This window comes from Engraulis encrasicolus, chromosome 13, assembly GCF_034702125.1.
Source record: "Engraulis encrasicolus isolate BLACKSEA-1 chromosome 13, IST_EnEncr_1.0, whole genome shotgun sequence".
Taxonomy (NCBI): Eukaryota; Metazoa; Chordata; class Actinopteri; order Clupeiformes; family Engraulidae; genus Engraulis; species Engraulis encrasicolus.
Window position 1 is genome coordinate 42,955,876 of NC_085869.1, and position 11,917 is coordinate 42,967,792.

The 11,917-nt window shown below is 42.2% G+C and overlaps 1 protein-coding gene across 1 annotated transcript; it reads left to right on the top strand.

Annotated features, from left to right (window-relative positions):
• Window positions 1–1,326: 1,326 nt before the first annotated feature.
• gatd3 (glutamine amidotransferase class 1 domain containing 3) lies at window positions 1,327–8,402 on the top strand. Its single transcript, XM_063213953.1, has 7 exons — window positions 1,327–1,678; window positions 2,513–2,565; window positions 2,845–2,955; window positions 3,686–3,805; window positions 4,555–4,647; window positions 5,489–5,645; window positions 7,991–8,402. The coding sequence occupies exons 1-7, from the start codon at window positions 1,568–1,570 to the stop codon at window positions 8,117–8,119; spliced, it is 774 nt and encodes a 257-aa protein (XP_063070023.1). The 5' UTR covers window positions 1,327–1,567; the 3' UTR covers window positions 8,120–8,402.
• Window positions 8,403–11,917: the final 3,515 nt, after the last annotated feature.

Consider the following 11,917-nt stretch of genomic DNA (forward strand, 5'->3'; position numbering starts at 1 on the left):
CATTGAAAGGCATGTCAGACACATCAAAGGCATCGTCAAGAAGACACTTCAGGACAAAAGCGACCTCCACATTGCCTTGCTGCAAGTCAGGGCAACACCAATCGACAGCAAGCTGCCTTCACCTGCAGAACTGCTCTTCGGCAGGCCTGTCACCACCCTACTGCCAAGCCGAGCAGAGCCGGGGAAAGAACAACACCATCAACACCTGGCCCACAGAGCAGCTGCGATGAAGGACCACCACGACCGCAGCTGCCGCAGAGAACTGCCTCCACTCCAGCCTGGACAGCATGTCACGGTGTGGAACAAGGAGAGGAGGACCTGGCACCCAGCAGTCGTCCAGCAGAAATGCCAGGAGCCAAGGAGCTACATCGTCCAGACACCCAATGGGCGCATGCTGAGGCGCTGCAGGAGTCACCTACGGGGCCCCTACAACACACCCGCACCCACACAACAGCACACCACACAGACACAGCAACAGCACGCTACACACACACAGCAACAGCGCACCACACAGACACAGCAACAGCACACTACACAAGCACAACAACAGCACACTACACAAGCACAACAACAGCACACTACACAAGCACAACAACAGCACACTACACAAGCACAACAACAGCACACTACACAAGCACAACAACCTGCTGTGAGCACAACACACCTGGCAATGCCACAAAGGCTGGGTAAACGGCGAGGTCACAGTGAACAGACAGAGACTGCACCATCCTGTGAACCTGTAAGTAGAGCACCACTAAACACCAACTACCCTCCGCCAGTCCGTACACGATACGGAAGGGATGTGGTCAAGCCAGCGCGCTTTAAGGACTACGTCCAGTAAGACATGTTTTTCAACTTCGTTCAGCTAAGAGACTGAGTGAATGATTTTCTAAATGAAAAAAAAAAAAAAAAGAGTTCCAGTTGTCAATTTATAGTGATTACCAAAATTGAACAATATGTCAATATGTCTTGAATTAATTTAATATGCCTTTTGCTTAACAGTGAAGTTGAACTTTTTAAATGAAATATTTATGGTTGAAGTAATATGAAGTTAATGTATAAGCGCAGAACTTAATGAAATATTTATTGGATTGTTTTTATAGTTAAACAGGGGGGATGTTGTGATATGTGATCTAACTGCACTATTACCCTACGCGGAGTAATATATAGAATGTTGGCCGCGCAGTTGCACTGTATTCTGTAATGTGTCTATCGGTTGTTGTTAGTTACCAGTTGCCCAGTAAACAGTAATCAGCTGAGCTTTATATCCGAGACTCCTCGTCCTTGTGTATTAAGTTATTATTATACAATAACACTTCAATCAGTTTCGTTTAATTGTTTGATATAGCAGAGTGCCGTACATCTTGCGTTTATTTTTCCTTTGATGTCTTTATTTTGTGTTGGCGTGGCAGTCAGAACCTTGACCTTGCACGCAGCTGCATAAGGTGATCTTGGTGAGGCACCGCGAGACAAGCAGGGCAAGCAGACAGGCGAACAGCAGGCACCGAGGCAGCTGACAGAAACGTTCCCTAACTTCTGCAGGGACCGCATTCATTCCTGCTGTAATATGTTCGCTGTGCGATCCTTTGCAACCAAAGGATTTCTGTTGAATTCGAAAGTTGCGGGAGCCGGGTTTATCCACACGACCACCAACATGTCTGGAGCTAAAGTTGCTGTAGTAAGTATAACACAGTAGTACTACTGTAGCAAGTATAGCTACACACACAGTTGGCAATGGCATCATACATCGTTCAAGACAATAATCAGTTTGCAGTAGAAGTAAAGAACACTTGGTTACTTATTGATTGATGTTCACGGAGCTGTTCTGGTGAGGTGTCGCTGTCCCACCAGTGGTAACACCACCATTCTTTATCCTACCTAGTCTATGAATTTGGACGAAAGTGGCACGAAGTTCATTGTAGAGTAGTTCCCGCCCCACTGCCACTTGTAGAGCTGTCAGTCTGTAGCCTACAGAGTACAGAGTAGGCTACTGTCAAGTCAGACTGTCCAAGGTGATCATGCTAGTTCTGCACAGTAGCCCTAGTTGTGGGCCCAATAGCCACAACCTAGGCTATACATATATTTGGCATTAAATAATAGAGGAATCGGTATTCTTATTCATGCACGTGAGTAATACAGTATTTCATGGGTTAAAGACACATTAAAGGTGCACTGTGTAGGATGGTGTCCAGAATAGTTATTGCAACTGTGCTGCTCATTGAAACTGCTGCATATTGCCAATATTGACAAATTAATATTACTAGTATGACCACAGTACAGTTTTGCAGCTAAAATGTCTATTTCTGGGAATTCAGAATGGCAGAGAAGATCCCCTTTTTATGTATAAAAGTAAAATTTCCCAGTCATATTGAATAGGTCCTACTTAGAATTTGATAGTGGTGGTAAGTATTCATGAAAAAGATAACATTAATGAATAAGCAGTATGAACTCTGGAAAGGAACTGCAAAAAATATTACACAGCACTTTTAAGTTTTGTTTCAACATTTGACAGGTGCTCTCCGGCTGTGGTGTCTACGACGGCACAGAAATCCACGAGGCATCTGCGTGAGTGCTACCCCCCTATTTCTCTCTCTTAACTTCTGGTTCTGGAGTCTGGACACATCAGCTTTGACTTATGGGTAGAAACTTATCGCAGACATAACAGACATTGCGGGTCTTGTGTCACCTTTGCAGCACTGATTTGCTTTGCTATTGATGTAGGTGTTCTTGTAATTATTTGTAGGTAAGATTTATGGCTGCTGTTGTTCAGAGTATATAATTTCACTGCACGTTTTACTTCATATTATTTCTAATCATGTGAGCCATCCCTGTAATATTCTGCAGAGTGCTGGTGCACCTGAGCAGAGGTGGGGCGGAGGTGCAGATGTTTGCCCCGGATGTGGCCCAGATGCACGTCATTGACCACAGCAAAGGCCAGCCCTCAGAAGAGTCCAGGTAGGAGATGGCTGACCCATGGAAGTAAGATTGACCTACACATACACATACATGTCAATTTGGCCAAGCAAAGCGAACCTCACCATTCATTCCTATGAGGGAGGTGAAGGCAAGCGAACAGGAGCGAAGCAATGCGAAATTATTCGACCAAGTTTAATATCATGCAAATTAGGAGCGAATTTCACCTGCGACGGGTGGTCAATCATATCCACAAGACAAATGTTTCATTTCATTTGATTTGCCGTGACAGGCTGATGACGGTTGAGCTGTCAGAATGCAACACTGAATTTCGCCTCTTTTCGCTTTGCTTGTTTCACTTGCCTGTGTCCCTAGTGTTAAGCTAATCCCATTGACCCGTGTTTTCAATTTTTACACAAAGATGGCGACTTAATTGTTGCCAATTAACATGTAAAGTTTTGTGGTTGAGAAAGTGTCCCATTTGACATGGGATAACCCAGCTTTCAAGAATCATCTTTTTTATGCTGACACATTTATGCACTAGAAATGATCAGAAGTGATAATACGTCACCAGATGTGAATAATGTGAAATAGCACTCAATGAGTCAGCTCAGCATGCATTATTGTGACTATGCTTCTGAATTGTTGTGTGACTTATTGTGTGTGTGTGTGTGTGTGTGTGTGTGTGTGTGTGTGTGTGTGTGTGTGTGTGTGTGTGTGTGTGTGTGTGTGTGTGTGTGTGTGTGTGTGTGTGTGTGTGTTTGGAAATGAGGAATGTGTTGGCAGAGTCGGCGCGTATTGCCCGTGGTAACGTCCTGGATGCAGCCAAACTGACAGCTGGTGACCATGATGCAGTCATCTTCCCAGGAGGGTTTGGGGCAGCTAAAAACCTGTAAGTAGCGTAAGTTGAAAAGAAATGGTAAAGGTATTGCACATTGATTTTATTCGTCCAATGTGTCCTTCATTGGGGTAGGGGCTGTAATTGGGCCTGGTCCTGTCAGCGGCACTGGTTGTACAGGCATACAGGGATAGGGTTAGGATTCGGGTTAAGGATTAGTTGGGGACTTCCAGGTACCGCTGAGCTGCTGGGGGCAAAAAACCCCACCAGCAACCTTTAGGGGCTGTTTATACATACCCGGGTATTTTGATAAACTTGGACCTTCGAGATTTTTTTTTAACTCTGTTTACCGTTTATATATAAAGTAAACAGAGATGAACAGAGACTTGAATGGCATTCTCCTTACCGCGCACAGGCCTAACGTATTTATGGTGGCTCTCAGCAGTATATTTATTTGCCTATGATGTGAACAAACATATTTTGGTAAACATAGAGAAGAAAAATGTTTGTTTATCAAAATACCCGGGTATGTATAAACAACCTCTTAGGTCCTAGGATACCTGGAAAAGGCTGTGTCAGATTTATGCAAAATGTGCCACAAGGGGGGGCATATTGACCCAAATTTCATTTAGAATCAATTCAACAATCAGAAGTCATGAAAAAAAATCTTTCTATTTTGGTGCAACTTTGATCTACAGACTTATTTTATGTGTCAAGGCTTGTGGCTTGGGTATATTTTGTCATCTCATTTATATTGAAAGTTTTTCTCATTTTTATTAAATGTCCTTTGTATTCATTGGAAGGTCCACATTCGCTGTGGATGGAAAGGACTGCAAAGTCAACGCTGAAGTGGAGCGCGTTTTAAAGGATTTCCACAAAGCCGGAAAACCAATTGGGTGAGTTTGCAACGGGAGCAGTGGTGAAATAATTTGGCAGATTTGCTGCTTCTGCTGTTATCATGATGATGGGTGCATTCACGATCAGGCAAATCACAGTGGACATGTGAACTGGAAAATTGCAATGCATTTTGGTCAGAAATTTGTCCACATTGCTGTTTCTGGAGAGTCTTCTACTCCGCATTCCATGTTGCCAAGTAATTGTGGCAACAATCCCAAACAAGCATAATTTATTTACATCCCCGTCAGCATCTCTCTTTCCCCACGTTCTCTCTTTTTGCTTCTTTCTGTATCTCTCATTCTGTTCACCTCTCTCTATCCCTTCCTCTAGCCAGCTACACCAAATCTTACGCTGGAGGGACGAGTGGTAGAAGACTTGTGTAGGGACAGACAGACTCGCAGTGTTTATTGAAAGTACGACAAAGGTGTGAAAACCCAATTCAGAAGCAACATCCCTGCCACGATTTCCTTCCACCTCAGGTGATTTCACTTCACCGAGTAATTGGTCTACTGGTATTGAGTATTCGATACAGTCTGCAAATTTAGAACTGCTTGTATTAGTTGTGGCAGGTGATGGACGGATGGATGGATTTGTGTTGACCAGTCATGGTTCAATGGTAACTGAATAAATGATTTTATGGCAATCCAGTGCCACATACTCGTTGGACAGGTTTTTAATCCAGGTAGCTTCACTTTTATTTTAAACCAGGTTGCCCATCACTCCCAGGGTTTTCTGCTTTTTTGTCAGGTTGTGCTACATCTCTCCCTTGCTGCATGGATGGATGGATGGATGGATGGATGTGTGCTGACTGGCCATGTGTATTGTCTGTGTATATGTCAGGTTGTGCTGCATCTCCCCCGTGCTGGCTGCCAAGGTGCTCCCTGGCGTGGAGGTGACTGTGGGCCACGAGGAGGAGGAGGGGGGCAAGTGGCCCTACGCAGGCACCGCCGGGGCCATCAAAGCCCTGGGGGCCACGCACTGCATCAAGGATGTCACTATATCCTTTTTCAAAGCATGTAGTTTTTACAAGGTCTTCGGTGCGAGCGAAGAGATTTGTACATTTCTTGTAGAAAAGCGGCACTCATGAGTTTAATTCTTGTGTTATAGAGGTGCTCCGATTGCTCGGCTGCCGATCATGACCGGCCGATAATGGCCAAAAATAGCCTGATCGGTGATCGGAAAAACATGCCGATCAAAAAACCGATCGAGAGATATTAAATTCCTCACGCAACCATTTGCCTTTACACCTGGCGCTGCATGTAGGCGCTGGCTCTGCACAGCTGCAACTGCACCAAAAGAAGGCATCTTTGCTTGTCTATAACTTTTCGCCATTCCCCCCTTCATTTCCACCATTCATAACCATATCTGCATCAACAATGATCTGATTTTCCGATCCATGCGCCGTTTACCTGAGTGACAATGTAATTTGCGATTGAGTACTCGCCGTGAGCCATGTTACGTTATAACCTGTGTAGTTGCCTTGGTCAGCACGCGACAACTTCACGTTGTCAGCACAAACATGTCAATTATTGTTTTCAAAGTTGTAATTGGCAGTCAGTCGATTAGTTTGATAGTCGCTGAAACACCAAACGGCGACAGATGTGGTTAAAACTTGAGAGAGAGATTCAGAACGGTAGTGGAGCACTGCAACTGTGGACGGTGACAGAGAGGGGAGGGGCTCTCCTCACGAGGCTGCTCATTTAAAGCGACAGGTTGTTTTTTTCTCGTATGTGGAAGACTATTTGATGTAATGTTTCAGTTTCAATTCAATCTTAAATAGTTTAGTTATTCTATGCAATAACTTATACATTGATTAATACTGTAGACTGTATTACCAACACTAGTCTGAAAGATAATAATAATAATAATAATAATAATAATAATAATAATAATAATAGCCTAATAATAGACATGTGCAAATTAAGATTGATTGGTTTATGGGCAGAAATGGTATTCAATAAGGATAATTAATAGGCTATTAAAAAAATAGGAAATCATTTTTGTGATCGGCAATGATCGGTAATCGGCAGATAAAGATTTTTGGTGATCGGTATCGGTGATCGGACCCAAAAAATGGTGATCGGAGCACCTCTATTGTATTATATTCTAGTGGGTTAGCATGACCAACAGGCATTTCAGCCTAGGCCTTCGTCCGAAAAAGAAAAAGCAATAATTAAATGCGAGAGTGTATTTTCTACCAGGAAAGTCACTATATCTTTCCTGCATTACATTGCATTACTCCACATTGCATTACACTTAGCTAATGCTTTTTATCGGCCTGTTGTTTCTGGCAGTGTTTAGCACATTAGACGTCCGGCAATGGACGATGTCAATAAATGTATAATGCAACGCGATCTCTAACATAGGCTGGCTGAAGTGTGCCTTTGACTGTGAAAAAGAAAAAAAGATAAGGTAAGAAATGGAAAGACTGAGACTTCTGTGACTATTCAAAAAGGAGGTCTGTTCCCTCCTTAAAAAGTTCACACAGTGCAGTATAACCGGGCGAATACACCGATTCAAGCGGCAGAGATTCGCTGCTGTGCAGCAAGAGCGATATGAGCGATAGACGCGACTAGAGTATGTCTGTTCAAAACAGAAAGCAAGCATCTTTCCACTCAAATGGATTTCCATATCTGGCTGTGGAGAAACATTGTCCAATACTTCCATTACTTTTTGTACCTTTCTCGTTATTCATAGTAATGAATTATATTTGTTTGAAGTCTGCAAAGACTTGTTCAGAGCACACTATGTTGCCACTCTCCAAGACAGAACTTAGGACAAGCCTAGTCTGATATTATTTATTAGAAATAACATTTTAATGACCAATCACTTCTGTCTTAGTGACAAAAGTCACTGTCAAAGTCATTAAAACCAGTTTGTGCTGCAAAGTTGAGCTCTACTTAATATTAATGGTATACCTTCTTTGGGGTGCCCATATTCATGCACACGCCTATTTTTGTTTAAATCCACATAAAATTGTTTCTGTAACACCTATTCAAATTCCCCAACTATTGGAATGTTTCTCTTTTCCTACAGTTTAACATATGTTAAAATGAAGTTGCTACTTTAAAAGCTCAATGAGATATAAACCGATGTAATGATTTTCCAAAAGGGTGCCCAAACTTTCTCATGGCACTGTGTTTGATATTTTTATGTGTTTTATATTATTTTAATATACATTAATTTAGATTAATCTAGATTAATTTCATAACTACAGTGAGATTAATCTAGATTAAAAAAATAATCTATGCCCACCTCTTACTATTCTACAATAATGGTGAATAAGCAGCAGAGTAGTCGTCCCTGCCTGGCGTGTTTTACTCCTTAACGGTGATGTTTCACGAGTCCCACGTGGATGTGAAGAACAAGGTGGTGACCTCACCGGCCTTCATGTGCGAGACCAAGGTGCACCTGATCTTCGACGGGATCGGTGCCATGGTGAAGGACGTCCTGAAGCTCACCGGGAAGTAACCTGCACCACAAGCACAAACCACCGGTCTCCCAGACAAGACCACACAGTATCCATAGCAATATCAACATGCCAGTCCTTCTTGGTCATAGAGTGTTAAAAATGATGTAAGTGCTCAATCGTACACTAGGTGACTGACGTTGACGCCCCTTGCCTGCAGATGCTTACGAAGAAAAACATGAAGAGACATCTGAAATCAGTATTTTGCCATCATCCCTAGTGACTTATTATTATGACTCACTTTATGGAATCAGACTTATTTTTTCATTAAAACGTGTGAATAATTTTCTGTGTTTCTGTAGATTCTGTTCATCACTCAAATTCAAAACCCATGATCACCATAGCTGGTGAAATGATATGGTAGTTCCTCTAGTAGCCAGAGGGTGGCACTATTGAGCTTTGTTAAGAATTTTCTCTGTTGGCCACTGAGCCTCTGCTCTTAAAATGTTCTGCACAAGGTCTAAAAGTTCGTTCTCAATCACAATTATATTGTGAAATATAAATGATATGTATAATACTTACTTACGTCTAAGTAGCATCAATTAGTAAATAATTCAACTCTAACTAATATATTTCAGGTCTGCCTTAACTTAAATTGCAGATGTTTGTTTTGTTTTCTACTTTAAAATTCCGTATTTTTCATGCCTCTGGAAGTCCTCCTGACTGACTCCAAGATATTCAATGCCACATTAATGTTCAATTATGCAGCGTAAATGCTAAAGTGAAATATCCTGACAAAATAATATATATATATATACTGTATGGAAAGGAAAACATTAAAGTGAAATTATAATTACTGGTATAGCTCTTGAGGATATAAATTGTCACAATGATAAGCAAGGTGTATTTTGTCATCTTAAACCTTTTTGTATTTTGTGAGAGCTTGGATTTATTCTACATATATTGCAATTCAAGGAGGCAAGCATTATTTGGCTTGGGTGCCGAGCCGTTCTGGAACATGCACACTTTTAAACATGCTACTGTATTTTTCTTCTACGTAGTTTGTAGAAATTTCAAAAACTTCACTTTGACATGCCAAATGTCGTTAACTAATAATTGAATAATTAACATTAACGTAATTCTTCTGCCACATGGAATGGGACAATAAGGTCAATACTTACTTTTTTGAGTTTCAAATAATAAGCTATAGGTAATGATTTAAAGGGGAAAAAAACATATGATGCCCAATGTAAGTTTCTGTTATATTATATCGTATGCAGTGCAGAAACAAAGGCCACATGCGTAGATTTCTCCTCTCTCTCTCTCTCTCTCTCTCTCTCTCTCTCTCTCTCTCTCTCTCTGTCTGTCCCCTGCTTCTTAATGAAGGCCGGGCTGGCATCGTGTCACCTTTGCCAGGGGATAATGAGGCGTGGAGCCTCGTGTGACACAACACGACTCCGGCAGTGAAATGTCAGGCCGAGGACATTACTGTCCACGCAGTGAGCCGTGAAGTTTCATACAGTCAATAATAAACACCTGGATGGGCTCCATTGTTTGTTTATTTATTAGTAATTTATTTACCTTGGCTTACTTACTTACGTACTTATCTGATATAGCAGAAAATCAGTGTGCAAAACACAATCACTTATCTATGAATAAATCAATTCTATCATTAATTATGAATTATATAACGATATTTATCATATAATGATGATGATGATAATAATAATGAATTGTCAATATCCATGTCAGGCATGTTGCATGTTCACAAGTAGTTTTGAAATACAACGTTGTACCTTTTGCCTACATTGTGCCTACAAAATGCATGGATGCCTAGAGACGCATCCAATGAAACGCTCACCAAAGCAGATCAGGTGCTTGCTCAGATCCACAAGTTTAAAGTAGTCTACTGTATAGAGTACAACTGATCAAAAAATAATGTTGCTGCCATCTCCTCACTGGTCAAAATTGTGCATGTTTTAAATCCCTTTTACATTAGTTTCTTTCCTCTATAAACATGACATTTGACAACGTACCCCTCAATACTAAATATAATCACTTCATACTTGATTTTCAGTCAGCTGTTCTGCCCCTATAAAACAGTTTACACTTTTAAACATACATCAATAAATGAAAAGCTCTGTTCCAAAGCGAGATATCCACCATTTTTGACTTTTTCCATTTTAATATGTAGGGCTGTAACGATATTGTATGGAACTGAGAAATCGTGATACTCAGAGAGTCACGATACAGTATCGCGCGATACAAGGAGGCAGTATCGTGATACGACCTTCCAAAGTTTTGTTACCCATTAGTCCAGAAAGCAACCTTACAATTTGATGTGATAGTGTTTCCAAGCTTCAATTGAGATACATTTCAGAAATCGTGAGGTGTATCGAACCGTTGGTCAAAGATTGTGATACGAACCGAATCGTGAGTTGAGTGTATCGTTACAGCCCTAATAATATGCCAATCATCTATGTTTGACTTCTTACCATTCAAATATTTTGGGAACATTTTTAAACCTCTATAAAAATGCATTTTGCAATGCCCAATACAAAAATGTCAAGGGACTTTGTATAAAAACAAGAAATCCACAGGTTAACAGCTAATATAAGTCTATATAATTGTTAGAAACAGTATTCATTTGTATATTGAATAGGGGTTTGCTTTTCCTGTGAATTTCTTGCAATACCAGCAGACGGGGGGGGGGGGTTGTGAAAACATTCATAGGTCCAAAAGGGGATTCCCACACAAAAAGTTTCGGAACCACAGCTGTACATCATCAACCAAAAAAACACAGGTGTGTGTAGTCAGGGAAGTCAAGAATAAGCCAAGAATAAGCAGGTGAGTTGACTCAGGGCCCAGGGATTGAGGTGGCTCAGATTGGGCCCTCATTACATTCTGTGTATTAGATTCTGTCAGTAGTCGTGCATGTGCGGGCGTGCTTGCGTGCGTACATGCGTGTGTGTGTATGTCTCTCTCTCAGTGTATGTTTCAGTGGGGCTCAATGTGTGTGTGTTGGGGTGGTGTGCGTACGCTCTGTCTCTGGTCCCCGTCACTGGGTCCTCGTCCGTATCTGGCCGGCCGTTTAATTAAGAGGCTGTGGCTCTGAGGGACATCTGCTAGCGGGCTGTGCACTGGGCCTGTGACCCGGCAGGGGGGCGCAGGGTGTGTGGGTGTGTGTGTGCGTGTGTGTGTTTGTGCGCTGTCTTTGCAGGATAGGGGTGCAGCAGAGGGCACCTCCCCATCCCCCGTCCCTTGTCCCTGTCCCGTGCCCTCCTTCTTCCCCCCGTGCCACAGACAGATGGTGCCAGGCTCGCTCCGAAGGCACGTTGGTTGTGCCAGCCAAAAAAAAATCACACGCCCTGGCAGCACCCCAGCGCTTGTCAGTTTACTGTCGCGTCTTGTCAAGAGAGGAGAGGAGGGGGCACAGGACAGACGTGAGGTCTGGTAAGCACACGCCATACGAAAAAACCTAGTTTTTTAAAACCACAAAAGCATCAATGAAGACAGCACACCCAAGTATTAAGATTCAAAACGGAAAATGACACCTCCCAAAATAGACACATGGTAGCTAACTGGAGTGATGTGCTATTGTGTTGACTCCTGGAGTAGCTGAGGGAAATAAGTCATTCACACACTTAACAAGCGTTTAAGGCGTGCAGCGTTTGGACATCTGTGGGGTGTATGGTAGAGGTGTGGGTCACTCTCACACACACACACACACACACACACACACACATCTCTCTCTCTCTCTCTCTCTCTCTCTCTCTCTCTCTCTCTCTATCTATCTATCTATCGCTCACACACACACACACACACATGAACATACTAGGCACATACACACACAACACCCC

What these genes read in the sequence shown, in the direction of transcription:
- gatd3 (XM_063213953.1), top strand. Translation starts at nt 1,568, where the DNA reads ATGTTCGCTGTGCGATCCTTTGCAACCAAAGGATTTCTGTTGAATTCG. An exon ending in CAGCCCTCAGAAGAGTCCAG is followed by an intron (nt 2,956 to 3,685) that starts GTAGGAGATGGC and finishes TTTGGAAATGAG; the next exon opens with GAATGTGTTGGCAGAGTCGG. An exon ending in TTTGGGGCAGCTAAAAACCT is followed by an intron (nt 3,806 to 4,554) that starts GTAAGTAGCGTA and finishes ATTCATTGGAAG; the next exon opens with GTCCACATTCGCTGTGGATG.